We start from the raw sequence: 16,659 nt of genomic DNA, 5'->3' as shown, positions 1-16,659 counted from the left end.
TCAGGAAAACTGTGTTTTAGATTTTCAGGCACCACCTAATGTCAGTGTTGATCTACAATGTCTCTTTTCATTGGAACATGTTTTTCCTGATTTAAGCTGTTGTGTCTGTTCTTAATTTTCCCCTCCTGATATGATTAATCCTCCTCTTGTGTTCAGAAAGACATCTTTTTGGGGTTTGTTTCTGTGACTGATTCTTTAAGCCCCCAACCTTACATCCCTTTGTTGCTGAGTCATAACCAACTAAAAAGAAAACAAAGCTCAGCTCTCACTCCTCCCTGAAAACAAATTAATGTTTTTTCTTTGCTATCACAAAAAGCTTGGCCAAGATCATCTCCCACAATGCACCTCTGGAGGCCTGGAGGATGTGAAGTCCTTTAATCCTCAGAGGGGAGGGAGTCTTTAGCATGCAGTCAAAGATCAAGACCTCTTGTCACCAAGCGACTCTCACAGGTTTTGCTCTCAGTCGTCATGGTGACAGCAGGGACAATGGTGACAATGGTGTTACTAAGCTGAGGGCCTCTACAGGTCAAGTGGCTGTCTTTCAGTTTGAGGCGGCTTTGTGTTTCATAAGCAGAGAGAGGGAGAGTTGAATCATTCACTGATAAACAACGTTTGATAATTCAACTTTTGAATAATACAGAAAAAAGACTCATTTAATTTAAAGGCAAACTATTTTTGTTTTAAATGTCCAATGTATGATTGTTCTTCCAATTTTAATCCTCAAATAACATTAAAAAATGTGTAAAAGTAGCATTAAAGAACAAGAACATGTGATTGAAATTTAACTGTAATTGAAAGAAAAGATTACAATTGAAGTAACAGCAATTGAAGGGACATAAGCGTTTAAATATCCATCATATACAGTTGTGCTCATAAGTGTACATACCCTGGCAGAATTTATGGTTTCTTGGGTAGTTTCTGTTGCCATTATGATATAAAAAGAGTAAACACAGTTGTTTGATAAAAATGTTGCTTCACCCAAACACTAACCATGAGTGAAAAAAAAGTTTTTCTCTTATCATTTATATTCTCTGAAAAATGGCCCAAAAAAATCACAAATTCTGCCAGGGTATATACACTTATGAGCACAACTGTAAGTAAAGACACGTGACTTTTATTTATTATTTTGTGTTTAATCTTTATGCATCAGAAACAAAACGTTCATGAGGAACTGTAAGCAGCCATGAAAGTCCACATCAAAAATACTGCCATAAAATTCTCAAGATATCTCACCCTGAAGGGATTCTATTTGGCATAATCACCGGTTAACTATACATTATCCTGCTTCATTACCAGGCTACCAACTAAATACACCAACTATCAACTAAGTATTGATCTTAAGACGTTTTTATGGATTTTGATTAATTTATAGGTCTAAAAAAAAAACCCAGTCCCTTAGTTTGGATGGTTGGTAGCACTTCCTTGGAAACAGTATTCTTGTGTTGGGTGATATTGCCTTTTCGGCCCCGAAAAACCATTATCTGTTTGCCTCTAGATTTTAGGCCGTAGGATTAAAAGTTTGTTTTATAATAGATTTAATTTGGGAGATAGTGTTGAGTGTCACCTTTTAGATTACCCAGAGTACTACAGCCATATTATAACACAGGGGTTCCCAAACTTTTCAGCCCCCAACCCCCAAAATATAGGCGACCCCCACTGTCCCTCCAATCCCTCATACTTAATTTACTTCATACTTCTAAATTATTTTACCTACATGCACATGTGGCCGTGTTTCCTGTGCTGCTGTGAATTAACCTGCTGCTACTGATCCTTATGTTAATTAACTGTCAGCTAACCCGAACCCTAACTTAAGGAGTCATCTGGCAACAAAGAAAGGCAGAAAACTAATGAAATGTACTTATTTGCAGGGTTTTATTTCAAATGTATCCACTATTTTCATCTATATTTTTACAATAATTGGTCAAATAAGCTAATTTTGAATACTTAAAAAAATTAAAAATCTGGAAGACATCTTGTGACCCCCCATTCGTGTCTTGTGACCCCAAAGGGGTCCCGACCCACACTTCGGGAACCCCTTTTATAACAGATGAGGTTCATATATGAAACATTTTTAAATAGCAAACCACTGCTAGATTACACGGCAGAGGGACTAAAATTGGGTGGGGGGGTGTTACTCTCCAGTGTTACTTAAAAGTGTTACTTAAAGTAACACTGGAGAAAGAAGTCCTTTGTGATGATTAAAAGTTGAGAGGTCGGCTAACACCATCTGTCTAACTCTATTGATTATCTGTGTGGTCTGTCAATGTCATGAAACAGGGAAAATTCCCTTGAAAGCATCAAGTCTTGTCTCTGTTCCTCTGGGTCTACTCTCTATGAGAGAAACTTTTTTCACTGTGACCTTGTTAATTGCAGCGGACCTTGTTGTTAGTTTTCCTCTGTCAGTTTATTTGCTTGTATTTTGTTTCCTGGGTTTCAGGGTGTCTCGTGTGTGCGTGCATGTGGGTGTCTGTAAAAATGGTGTGTTTTTTTGTGTTTTCTTTTTGTTACATCAGTATGATGTTATTTCTAGACTGCCAAAGCTCTGGATTAAATTTAGTATTTGTTTAGCTTTTAGAACCAATCAAGAGCAAATTTGACTTTTGTCCTTCTCGCCTGAAATCGTTCATCACGTCCGTCATGGCCCTGCTCTCTTCCTGGCCAGCAGTTGAGGTCAGCCTCTGCAGGATGTTGCACGCCCAGAATGGTCATGCTCAGGTCAAGGTTCCTTTAAACCCTCATCAGACACACAACCACCTGTGGCTTTGTTTAAGTGTGAAACAAGCTGAGGTGATGGAAAACATAACAAGAGCAAAATATGGAACTGCTCTTACTCTGCTGTCATTTTGTGGTTTTGCTTCAATTCTGGTGTTGTTGTAGCACCTGTGGCTTTATATAAGTGTGCGTTGAGGTGACGTCAAGGAAACACTGGCTACTTTCTCTGTATAGACTGATCCAGTGAGGTTTAAGGAAAAGTCACCTGGTGTCATGGCAGCTGCAGCACCTCGTGAGCTTGACAAGCTCCATGGTCTCCTCGTGATGAGCAGTAATGTGAATTTGTTTTTTACCTTATGTCGTCCAAACACAGTCAGGTCTCAATCTCATTTCTCTATGATGGTTTAGTTCCTCATGCCATCACTATAAATCTCAATAAAACTTATAAGGTGAAAAAAAATCACTTCTCATGAAAGATATGCAAGAGTACTGATTTGCTTAATTTGATGTACATTCCTCAGCTTGTTCATTGACAGAAATCACACTGAAAAAACAATCCCCTGACCCACTCTTTATTCTCTTTTTCACACTTTATCCACACATCAATGTTTTATGTCTAACACTTCCTCCATATTTCTCCTTCCTATCTTTCTCGCTGTATGCGGTTTCCCAACCTCAGACTCTACTCCCGCCTGTCATCACCTTCACCTCTCTCATTTTTTATTTCACTGAGGCTGAGTTTTCCCAGCGGAGTTTTGATGAAGTTAAACAGGTTTTGGTTGGACATGTGGTTGAAGTTTCTGTCTTGCAACTGATACGGACAAAATCTTGAGTTCCTTTCCTGCATGTCTCCCTGAAATTTTCTTAAAGGGGCATTTGACTAATTTTACTCATGAAGATAAGTGAAATCGTCATGAGTGAAACTAGTTGCACAAGACAAAGGAGCTTTACAAGTTTTAAAAAAATATCCTTGTTGAAGTCAGAATCTGCATCTCAGAATGGATTGGAGGAATGGGTTTTTAGGAAGCAGAGAGGTTCTAACTGTGTGTTGCTGTACTTAATCTTATCCTTTTTTAACTCTGTTGAAATGATTAAAGTCACAGGTTTAAATCTGATGACAGATCCAGAGCCAAACACAGCATTAACTGTGTGTGAAAGTCAGTATATTTGCACATTAGCACATTCCCCCTCACCGCATTCCCCTCTGAAGTGATGAGCTCAGATTAAAACTTCCCTTTCACAGTATCAGTTGTGAATTAGGCTTCTCTATTAGTTTCAGAAACTGGAGTCCTGCTGTGATCATATATTTGTTCTTGTTGGGACAAGTGCAATAAGTGCTAAATGAAAAAGGAGACGGTATTGAAATTAGAGTCACTGTCGTGTTAACACAATGGGGCGAGGCATGAAAAGAAATTCGCAATTTGAAGGATTATCTGACTAAAAAACCCTCATGGAAATATTTGCCTCACTGAAGGACCTTCAAACCGCCCACATGACCATTACATCATCGATCGTTTCAAATTGTTCATTTTAGTCCTCCAGTTGGTCTCTTCCTCAGAGTTAGAAAATCTACGCCAAATCTTGATCAACAACCAGCAAATTCTTTCATCCAGCCACTTTTTTTTAACTTGACAAACTTCTCCTCTTTTTGTTTTTAGGACCATCTCCTACTTCCTGCCACCAGCCACAACAAGGGAAGTCGACCTAAGATGTCTGTGGTGTTGCCAGCTATGAACATAAACGGTATGCACTGCAGCGCAAACACAACAGCTAGGGTCACTCAACACAATGAAACAGATGAGAGGCAAGCCGGGAGCAGATTCAAAAAACACGTCGCCCCACAGGAATGCAATAAATGTGGCATAACACGCTTGTAAGGAAAAGCTTTTAGGACCAAAATAGTGCACTCAAGCCTTTAAAGGTGATATTGATCCTTTTTTAAAATCTGTGCAGGGAAACTTACCTTCTTTAATCTACCCTCTTGGATTTGACTCAGATGAAAGTTTCTTTATAGGCTGTCTTTGCCAGAAAGTTTCTTTGACATCTGGCGTCTTGTCCTAAAGGTCTTCACTCCCTCTTTCTGGGCCCTTTGAGGTTTCTGTTTTGTCCTTCAGCATCTGATTATATACTCTCTGATGCTTTTAGCAATGCTGTCAAGTGTCTGTACAGCCACTAAGTAAGCCACACAAAGACACAGAGGCTGACAGAATATAGCTTATTCCCTGAGGTAGGACTGGGCAAATGGCAAAAATTTCATATTGCACTTTTTTTTCACTGCAGAATCAAGTTCTCGAGTTGCTGTCCCTTCTTTCTCACGTTTCTTTTCTAGACTATTCTGCAGGTTACTGATCAGTACAACCAAAGTTATTTTCCCTATTTTAAAAAGATATAGTTCCCAAAGAGAAAATAACAATTGATAATTTAACCCAAAGTACCTTTTTGAGCGCATTGAATCTGTGTGTGTGCAATTTTGCCTTCTCATTTCAATTACAATCAACAATAAACAAAAGTGTTGACACAGATAAAACCTAAAGTACTCTCAGTCTCAGACATTTTTGCTGAATATGTTTCAAAAGATAAACAAGTAAGAGTTTGTAGATATTTCAGTATGTGATTACTATTTTTCGTTAAACTTGAGAGTGACCTGGGGAGTCCACAGGATGCGTGTACAATGCGTTGCAAGTGCTCTCTGTTACTGCATACACATCTCATAGTGTTGCTATGATTAACCCTAATGAAATGTAAATTTGTGGTTGTCTTTTATACCAGGTAGCAGAGGTTTATACTTGTACATTTTTAGCTAGAAATATTAATTTGACCAGGGAAAACCAGAGATTAAATAAAATACAGGTTTTACTTTACTTTTCCTACTCTAAATCAAGCTTTTAAAGCCTTTATTTGGAGGATAGGACAGGACACTAGGAAGAGAGTGTGAGGGAACAATGTGGTAACTTACTCGGAGGGCTTAACCAATTCACTCTGAGTTTACTTTTAAAATTCCAAGAAACGGCCATTTGATGTTCGGAGACAATGAGCTCCAAAGTTTTGGGACATAAAAACGGAATAATCAGAACATACAGAATTATGTTCTTGTTCATTATATTAGGGTTACTACAGGCCCTCTTTAGGTTTTAGGGCATGACTCATCTAAACTGCTTCACTTCTAATAGGGAGGACAATTAGTGTCCACAGCTTGTCAGAGTGGTTTGGAATCAGAGTGCACTTAGTTTGATGAGGTGCAGGGTCCTTTAGCCTATTAAAGAAGCAATCAGCCGTTTATTTGGCCGCCATAAAAGAGACCCATCCAAAGAATTTCAGCACTTGATATAAGCCTCAGTATCCGAATACCTTATTGGCTGTACCTTGGACTTCTATTGGAACATTTGTTGCCTAATTGTTTTATATGATTAATTGAAGCAGTTGTTATTTTTTAATTTCCACAAGGTTTATCATAGCTTTAGTCGAATGGTCTTTTAATGCTCTGGATTATCGATCAGGTAAGTCTGGTTATGAGATATTTCAGTGGAAAGAATTCCTCTGTGCCAAAAACTTGAGATTTAATTATCAGATGGATTGATTTTCTCAAAGCCTGCAGGACAGGGTACTGACGGGAAGTCGACCCAGGAGGGATCGTGTTTACTCAAGGCGTGAGCAATTAGGAAGACAGCTTGTTGTTGTTGGCTGTTAACCTGGCACTTTTATCTGAAATCCCCTTGTTCTTCAGTTACCTCCCCGTCTTGTTATTTGATTAGTGTTTCAACCAGCTCTGAGAGGAGTGAGTCAGTGGAATCTGAGCCTCTTACTCAGCAGGGAAGACATGGCCGTTGGGAAATAACTTTTTTTTTCCCTGGGAGGGTGGTGTTAGAGATGAAGATTGATGAAGGTAAACATTGTTCTTGGTTGGTCTTGTCAGGGAGGAATGTTAAAGTCTGTGCCGGTCAGATGGCCCATTGAAATAGCAGCAAATTGTGAAATCCAAGACCTCCTTTTCAGCTAATTGTTGAAATGGCCAAACAAAGGTGGCATTCAGAGAGAGATATCAGGTCTTGAAGGATTCTTGTGAGCTCAAGGAAAGGGTCTTGGATTTGCATGATCTGTCATGGAAGCCTGTGGAGATGCCAAGCTTTGGTTTCACCCGAGCTTGTTGCAAAAGACTGTGTTTGCATCCAAAGTCTTTGCTGGACCATGTGGTATCTCTTAAAGGGAGGGCTGACACCAGTTTTATGTTAGCACAATTACAGTAGCTTCAGAGTCAGATGCCCGAGTTGCTCGTCCTGGTAATCCTCATTGACCTGACAGCAACAGTGCTGTGAAATAATGAGCCAACAGAGGCTGACAAATCCAGAAGTTGGTGATGATTCCCCAGAAGCACAACACCCTCACAGTCCCATATGTCACACAGATGACAGCCTTCAAGTAGCGTTGGAGATTTGTGCTGTCTTTGTTTGAATCGTTGAACTGATTAAGTGCAAATGTACATAATCAGCTGGGCGTGACTCTCAGCAAAGCAGAAACACTGCTGTCACACAACCATGGATAATTCTTTCCAGCTCCAAGTTGCTGCTCTCCGTTTGGAATGCTTTCCTCTTCGAGTCCCTAGATGATTTCATCTGGAGGAGGTGGAGTGATTGTTGAGCCTTGAGCGTTTGGTCTGTCTTGGTCAATAACTGAACATGGGAGATAGAGACTTTGATGTAAGCCATCGTCTGTTTCTGTCTCGCTGTGCGTCCACGGTTCAGGGGTTCTGTTAAAGTAACTTAACCTTGACGCTCTTGATCATCTCTGAAAATGCAAGCAGCTGAGCGGCGGTTCCTCGAAAGGTCTGAAAGGAGTGTTTATTTAACAATTCTCTGAGTTTGAAAGTAGCTCAATCAAGTGGAAGCGACATGTTTTGGGAAAGGAATGTTTTTGAGATTACATCATTTACAGGTGGATCGACTGTGGCCGACGCACTGCAGTCTATTTTTACTTCTATGAGACTGTGCATGTCCACTGATGCTAGCAGGCAGCTTGCACAGGGGGTTCAAATTAGAGCTCCATGCCACTGAAAAAGTCAGGGGTCAGATTTTCCTGCTCTTAACTAAATAAATATACCCAGCAGTGCCCTGAAAGCAGTGCACTCTAATTAAAACAAGTGTTTAACCCTTGCCATAGTTACTAAATAAATTTCAGCTTGTGCAAGTTTATCTTCAGCCAAGTAACTTATTCCCAATAGATTATGTAAATCTAGATACAAGTCATTCTATCCGCATGGATGTTTTTATGGCAGCAGTCTGACCACCACTTTAGTGCAGACTAAAAGATCTCAACCATATTTCATTGATAGCAAAAAGATTTTATACAGACGACTGTTTCCCCAGACATTGAATTCTCACTGACTTTAGTGAGTTCATATCATTCAGTCTTGCACCACGATGAAGATGGCAGTTGAATTTTTCGTGAAATATCTATCTCAACTCAACTCGTTTTTTTATTTATATAGCACCTTTCATACATTCATGCAGCCAAAAGTGCTTCATTAGAGAGTAGAAACAGAAAACAACAGTAATAGGTAAAAGTGGAAAGGATAAGGGATATAAAATACTTAAAAATAAAATCATGACAACACAATCAATAAAACAAAATCAGATAAATACAAGAAAAAGAATATATAAATACAATATATAATAAGATAGAATAAAATAAAATAAATCAAAATTATGTTAACAATGGTCATAATGGTAATAATGCAGTCCAGGGCTAAAAGGAAATTACTCCAAGTTAAAAGCCAGATTAAAAAGGCGAGTCTTAACCCTCCTGTTATGTTGCGGTCTGCTTATGTTATGTCTGCTTGGCTTAATTAGCGCAATCAACATATAGAATAATTTATCAGCATCACTTCATAAAATAAAAAAATTAAATTAAATGTAAAATTAAATTAACAAAAATACAAGTCATGTAAAACTATTGTAATTATATTTAGGGCTTTCCAATGTGCATTAAATAAAGTTTCAACATGAATTTTCATAAAAAAACGAGTGAGTTATCCTCATTGAACCATGATTTGTGAGAATTAAAAAAAAACATTGCACTAAATATTGATTTAAATGGTTAGTAATGGAGTTGATAATGAGATTAAAAAAAATGTTTATTGGGATTTTTTGGGGTTCTGACACTTTTGAATCATTAAATAGGCCCCGGGTCAAATTGACCCAGGAACATTATTGCTGTACCTAAGAAACAAACATAACAGGAGGGTTAAGTATACTTTTAAAAACATCCAGAGAGCTTGCTGTTTTAGTGTCAAGAGGAAGAGAGTTCCACAGTTTTGGTGCATAAAAACAGAAAGCTCTCTGGCAGGCATTTGTGAGGGACACATTTAACATTTGAAAGGGAAGCATTCTAAGATAGTGTTGTAGACTAGTCATTAAGCTAGAGCATTTAACCCAAATTTAGCATGTTAACATGTGAAACAAAGATGGTGGATATGGAGCGGAAAATGCTTAACATGCAAAATTCTGCACAATATAAATAACAAGGGCCTTATCTAATGTAAACTGTGAGCATGTTAGCATACATATTTTGGCAAGAAGCTCAAAACTGTTCCAATGCAAAAGGTAAAGATGCTTGCGTGGCTGAAGATCCACTAGTTATTACCTGTGACATCCTTGATTAGTGTCTTAATGTTAAACATCCAAACATTGTTTTATTGTTTTAGAATCCCTGATGCATTCCACCAGAAAGCATCACAATCATTCATCAAAAAATGTTTAAAGATATGTCAATTTTGGAGGAATCTAAATAAATGATCCTTAGAATTTGCTGGAGTGTTTAGTTATGTGAGCCCAAATACCACCAGACCTATGTTTGTTTAATTTACTCATATGGAGCCTTTTAATCATGTATTCATTTCAATTTAAAGAACTGTATCTGTTTATCTGAAAGTTCTTTGTTATGAAAACATCAGTGCAAACACAACAAGTAAGTGGACAGACTACAAACAAATTGCAAGAGCGGTTTGAGAAACTGTTTGAAGAACCACCAATAAGAGCAAGTTGGACTAAAATTAGGATAAATTGCTTCCTTTCTTGTATATATATAAAAAAGTTCTCCTCATGAACACGTCCTCAGAGTTTGTGCCAGCCTGGCAGCTTAAATCTTCCCAGGATGCACTCTCAGGTTACCTCAGATGCATCTCTGCCAGAAAGGAGTGTTTTATCAGCACACACCAGCTCACTGTGTCGCTGAAGCCCTCTGGAAGGTCTCCAGATGGCACCAGTCAAAGGGGGAAGGGGATCATGTAAGAGCAGGATGGTAGATTTGGCAGCTTCTTCAAAGAGCTGCTGTTTGAAGTTTGGCCTCATTGCTGTGTGCGTTTGTGTGTTTCCTGTTTAACTGTTCAGGCAGCTTAAGCAGTTGGCTGAATAGAATCAAGACATTGTGGTAATTTGGAACAGGGAAGAAATGTGTCTCCAAATTGGATAATGTCTTTAATTTTGCCGCAGCAATTACAGTGTAATTGTTTGTAATTATCGGGCACTTACAAAGTAATTAAGAGAAGTTGTACAGTAGTTTTGCAAAGTAAAGGAGCATAAAGTCTTAACATATAGATGTTCCAATGTCCACCTTAATTTTTTGATAATCATAAAAGCTCTGAAATCAAGGTTAGTTTTATCTCTGTTTTGGTCTCCACCTATAGCTGCTAATTTTGAAGTACTATACAGATCAGCTATAGTATGAACCAGTTCTTTTTGTCATTGCTCTTTTTACAAATGAGGTAAAGGCAAGGGTTACTGGTGCGAAAACTGGGAAAACAAACTACTTAAGTCATCAACCAATACTTATTTAGAAATCAGTATAATGCCAGTCAAAAAACACTGAATGCTTCATATCTACTTACTTTTTAATTTATACGTTTGGGGAAAAAAAGTAACACAGTATGAAAGCCAATAATCCTTTATTATTAAAAATAATCATAAACTGAATAATTACTGTTTTGGCCTGAATAAAGGACGACCTGATTGAAAGACAACCCCCCTTTTCAAGACTAGTTTTTATGTAAGAAACTCATTCAACACATTGAATGCCTTATAAAATGAATCATTACATTTCTGAGTACATGTGTAAATGATGCTCTAGTGGTATCAGTGTTTTAATACCATAAAATGGAAACAACGTGCAGCTCAATGGATGGATGACAGATCCAGTATTGGGTAGGGCTGGGCGATAAATCGATAATGATAATTGTTGTGATATAACTTTTCAATATAGATATAAAAAATGTTCGATAAACATTTGACATATTTAAACCAGTAATTACACCCCTAAACCACTGGAAAGGGTGACATTCTTACTTAGTACACTTAATTAAATATATTTTCTTGATGTGGGTAAAGGAAGAGCAGGAAGACGCCTTCTGCTGTGCATTTTGAACACTAATGTCCACCGTGACCGTAGTACAACTGAACACTGAATAAGCGTGATGCTTTAAGTGCACTGTGGGACACAATATCACTCTGCCCTCTTAGTCACTCTTAGTAATCTTAAAGGGACCTGCACTACTCAAAACAATACTCTACTACACTGATACATAGTATACAATTTGATTTATCTTTTTTGTAAATTTAAATCAGATTATGCAAATTATCTCAACCTGAGAAAAATAAGACTCTACAAACTAAAACTTCACAAAAATGTCATCTTTCATTAAAGACCTTTTCTCTAAGCACTGTCAAAAAGGAGGAACTCAAGAAGCTTATGTGAGTACTCAATTCACGACACAAGCTAACAAACTGTCTGGTTTCACTCAGGACCAAAAATCTGCCTTGAAATTTAAATTGAATAATAATTAGATATTTATCCCCGTAATTATCGATATAAAATTGTATCGGGGTAACATCTTTTTTAATATCGCCCAGCTCTAGTAATGGGTATACCTTCAATTTGATTTTCAGAAACTTACGACTACTCAGACTCTCATTTTAAGACAGCCTTTTGGTGCTTACCATACTCAAACATAACTCTCTTTGACTTCATATTTTTCAGCTGTTTGAGAGCTGTTTAATGTCCCTGCTGCACTGATGAGTGTCGGCTCTACAAAGGCATCATACCTCCGCCTCAGTTGTTGGTGAACTTATCCGGCTCTTAAGCATCTTTGTTCACCGGGTCAGTTCTGTATTCCCGTTTATTTTAAGACTTCTTGCATTTTTTCCTCCATACACTCCTTTTGAATAATGCACATTAGATGTTCCCACTTTGTGCTGCCTTGCTGTTGAATGTATTATTGTTCGATGGAAACCAGCTTGTTGTGGTTATGTCATAGTGTCATTTTTTTTAACTGAACTGAATTCAACTGTGCAGTAATGGTGGGGAGGGGGACTGGTTGTGATCTCATAAAGCTATAAACAGATACACAGAGAATATGTTTTCCAGCTCTGCTTCATATAGAAAGTTAATTTGAGATGGATATAGCGTGACATAGAGCAGAATCCTCTCCAGAGATGTCTTCTTAGACACTGAAGCCAAATTCCATTTTCCTTGCAATGTAAAAAAAAGTAAGTTGAGCAGCAGATGAAGTCATACTCATCGCAATGTCTTCGAACCTTTTAATGATATAAACATGCGTGGAGTCTTCCGGCTGTAGAAAAGGCTATTGAATTGTTACTGTACCTTTTGATAAGCTCTCTCCGCCTCCACCTCTGATTAAATCTGCAGAGAGGCAGACAAAGCTGATGTCTTGCACAGGTGTCTGAAAAAAGCTGCAGCCTTTTAAACAACTTGCAGCTCTCTTGGGTATTTTAAAGACACCTACAGCTTCTTTTCTGGTTCATATATGAGCTGACTTTACTGACTTTGGTGCGTTACTCTTGTGCGCTCCATATGGAGGACATTGTTATTATTCTGAACCTCTTGATGACAATCAAAGGAAGCCGAATGTTTTGGAGTTGTCTGTTAATGTAAATATAAAAGTGATCCCTAAACGCATCGTTAGAATAGCTTATTCTAGCAAAAAGAATCATATAAGCATGTCCACTTTGAAGGATGTCCCTCCCACCGGCTGAGCAAAGCCAGGCTGTGGGAGACCACTGACCATGAACCACACCATTGTCTACAGTCCAACATCTTTTCCAAACATACATTTCCAGTCCAGTGTAATGAATTACTCAGTCAAACTTACAAAGGCTGACTTTGTGACACTGTTTTGATAACTAGCTTCAGTTCACCATCCCACTGTACACCATCTGTTGAAGTCTCAGGGTGTGTTTTTTTTTCAAACACAAAAGCCTGACTCATCAATATTGATCACATTCAGTCCTTTATTCTTGCCAGAGTTATTTTTTCTCCACTGAACACAAGATGCCTGAAGGATCCTGACTCATCTTTTGTGATTTCTCCTTCTCTTTTTTACCTCTCCCACATTTTGCCAGTGTTCTCCTCTCTTAGTGCAAGTCCTCCTCTTGTTTAGAGCTGTTTTGTTTATCTCCACGATGGAGAAATCTAGTGTGTGTGACTCACCTCTGGGCTCCATCTGTTGTTCTGCCTCCACCAGAGCTTGTTGCGGTTTTCAGGCCTCCAACTGTCTCAAACAATAACCCTTACGCTACCAAAACATACTCATGTCGTGTCTTTCTGCAGCAAACAGTAATGAGTAAGCCACTGTTTCAGGAGCACTATTGTTGTCTTAAACTGATTCAAATAATTTACTATGAAATACAATCTACTGGTCAGGGAGTAAATACACACTTTAGTCTAATTGATTTATGGATGCATCCAAACCTAACAAACCTCTGCTCTGGTTTCTTTGATTACAGACAGCATCATAAGAGACAAAGACTACGAGGTGATGATGCAGATTGACTGTGAAGTAACGGACACCAGGATCCTCCACATCAGGTCCGCCAGTATCCCGCCTTTGCTGAGGGTCAACCACACAGACACTTTTTACCAGCACTCTCCCACTGACAACCAGGCCGCGCCTCCTGTCGGTGTGCTAATGGGGTCTGCTTAAGATCAACAGCAGCTCCAGGACTCTCTATAACTCCTCAGTAAAAACTCATGAAGACAAACAGAACACAAGGCCTCAGTTAATTTGTTTTAGTGTGTGTGTGTGTGTGTGTGTGTGTGTGTGTGTGTGTGTGTGTGTGTGTGTGTGTGTGTGTGTGTGTGTGTGTGTGTGTGTGTGTGTGTGTGTGTGTGTGTGTGTGTGTGTGTGTGTGTGTGTGTGTGTGTGTGTGAGTTTTAAATTTGGTGTACTACCACTGACTGTCTGATTGTGATTAAGATTTGAATGAAATCCAGTCATTTAAAATACAAAGGTAACTCAAATTGTCAGCACTAGTCAGCCACATTCCTTATTAGGGGCTAATATCCGGAGGTATTCTGTAATAGGGTCCGAGCAGATGCTAGCTCCTTGTGTGGCAACATTGACTTCTCCCTGTAACCCCAGACAGCCTACACAAGGGTAATTGCTTAGCGGCAGGGTGCCGAGCATTGAACCCTGAGTCACCCCTTCATAACACAAATACTTTAACCCAAGAGCAGTTCTTCTCAAGACTGCTCTTTCTTTTGGGGTTTTTTTATTTCAGGACAAGCTGCAGAGCTAGAGGAGAGCTGAAAATTCATATTCAACTTAGGTTATTCTCATGGAGAACTACTAAAGTCAGAATGACTTGTTTGTGATATCAGTTTGTAGAAGCACAACAGAGTCTGTGGTCGAATCTTAGCTAGATGTTGGAGTCACAATCTCTCAGTTTTTTGCCTCTCTAAATTAAGCAAATTGGATTGGTGGCATAGTATGTCAGGTAGATCAAGTGGTGTTTGCTTATCTCAGGAAATCAGGTGATCTATGGAGGCTAGCAGGCTTACCACTATGTTGCTGGTTGGTTTCCCAAATTTCAGGTAATGAGTTTTTAGTATTGTATGATGAAGGATTTCTCTTTTCATTTTTCGGGGGTCTTTGCACTGTGCAAGTTAAAAATAATCACTTACCCTACTTATTTATTTGTTATATGTAACAGCAATGCCAACGTCTGTGGTTTGAGGCAGTACTCTATTTCTATTTTAATATTGCTTCAGTTTAAATCTGCTGTCTTTGCTCTATCTGGCTCGGTTGTAACTTTCTAATGGACCAGAGAAACTTAAAAGACATACTGGATAGAGCCTCCCTTGAAATTTTGAATGGCCACCCCAGGTGCCTTTCCCCCAAAATTCTAAACTGTGATTGGATGTTTGCCTTGTTATAGCGGGGACTTGTTGTTGCAGCAGGCTGTGAGTACTTTTCTTTGCATTTAAATGTTGCTAATTTTCTTGTTTTTTGGTACTTTAAATTTCAGGAAAATTACCTTGTGCATCGACTTTGTCAGATGTGCAGAAGAATCAGTTCATCAAAAAATACAAGCAAACTCTTGTACACTGTCCGTTAGAAGAATCCTAATTTGCAACGTTCTGATAGTGTTGGAATGTTGCCTTTTTTAAAGTTTTTAAAATTGCTACTTTTGCTTTCTATGTGTGTAAAATTAATCTATTGAAAAACATAAGACTTTTTAGATGTTGCTACTCGGTTACTTTTTGAGGTGTCAAATGTATACACAGGAATACAACATCTGCACGATACTTTAATGTTAGTAATCAAGGTAGATATGATTAGTGGACTGCATAAGTCCGTGCTCCAGCTTGGCCACCCCAGCCAAAAATGTCTTGACACACCCCTGGATGAATAGCAACTAATGTTGGAAATGGTAGTGCTGCGAGGTCTCTTTGGTGTTGAGGTTTTTTGGACATCTATGGGTTTACTGTCCCCAGAAAATATATCCTCTAACCCTTTTTGACAGCTGATCCAATAAGGTTAACATTTAACATGTCACCACTTTTCAAATGCAAATTTGGAATCCTGACCTCTCCGTCCATCAGCTGTATTGCACTTGTGTTAGGTGCACTGAAGCCTGTATTGAACAATAATTATTTGTCTAAAGTTGCACTATAAATTTAGAATCTATGGGGGGTCATATCTGGCTTTGATTGCTTCATGTTGACATGTCAGTAACAGTGTGGGCTACTTGCAATTGGGAGTGAAGTCTGTATAACATAAATTATATATCATCAGAATTAGTAACATAATGCTGATATAGACAATAATTGTTTTGACTGTATCCATACAAATCTTTCTGAAATGACATGTCACTTGCCTGGGTTTTGTCAAGCGATGCTGTCCTTGTGTGTCTTTTTCTCTCCTTCAAGTTTTAAAGAATATATTCTATCCTCCACGTTGTTTTCACTGCCTCCAAACAGTACTTAGAAACCAAGTTGTTGTGAGGTTATTTTTATTTTGTATTTTATTACACCAAAATAAACACTGGATTTTGCCTAATACTAGTTTGTGAGCTGCCTACTTTGCTTCATTTTTTTATTCACTCTGTTTGATCACTGGATAATTTTCTTTGACAATAACTCAAATGTTACCCGCTAACACAAATTATAATTATTTTCCTATTTAGAGTTAATCTGCTTGTTCCTCTTTTCTGCATTCACTCCAAGCAGCAACCTCTGGTCTCAAAATATGAAGCCAATGCAGAAGCGTTATAAACTGCAGTTCATTGAGCGTCCGCTTGAGGCTGGCTGCAGAAACAGCGGAAAACCAAATACACACCAATTCAAAAAGCCAATCTTTGCAGCATTAATAAACATGATTTTTCTTTAGAACGAGACAGTTCAAAAGATAATAAGATTACAAGTTTTGCTGATTTAATGACATGACTGACTTGACTGACAAACGAGCACCCTGTAGTTGTTGGCGAGGAAGCTCAAAGCCCGCCTCTTTACCTCACACTAGCTCGACAGCAGTTAGGTTGCGTTCAGCATTTCCAATATGGCTCCTGCCAACGATTGGCTTCAAAACAGTGCTTCAGAAACAGATGGGTGACGTCACGGATACTGTGTCCATTAATTATACAGTCTATGATTCGCCCATGA

General features: G+C 38.5%; 1 protein-coding gene across 1 annotated transcript in view; it reads left to right on the top strand.

Annotated features, from left to right (window-relative positions):
- Positions 1 to 16,062, top strand: part of atf6 (activating transcription factor 6) — a 39,603-nt gene extending 23,541 nt beyond the window's left edge. Inside the window, exons 15-16 of the mRNA XM_034710747.1 lie at positions 4,371 to 4,455; positions 13,503 to 16,062. Of these exons, the coding sequence (XP_034566638.1) occupies positions 4,371 to 4,455; positions 13,503 to 13,699 (282 nt within the window). The 3' untranslated portion in view covers positions 13,700 to 16,062. The remainder of the gene's footprint in view (positions 1 to 4,370; positions 4,456 to 13,502) is intronic.
- The last annotated feature ends 597 nt before the right edge of the window (positions 16,063 to 16,659 follow it).

Source organism: Notolabrus celidotus, chromosome 2 (assembly GCF_009762535.1).
Source record: "Notolabrus celidotus isolate fNotCel1 chromosome 2, fNotCel1.pri, whole genome shotgun sequence".
NCBI lineage: Eukaryota > Metazoa > Chordata > Actinopteri > Labriformes > Labridae > Notolabrus > Notolabrus celidotus.
Note: the sequence above shows the minus strand (reverse complement) of the source record. Positions and strands in the feature narration are given on the sequence as shown.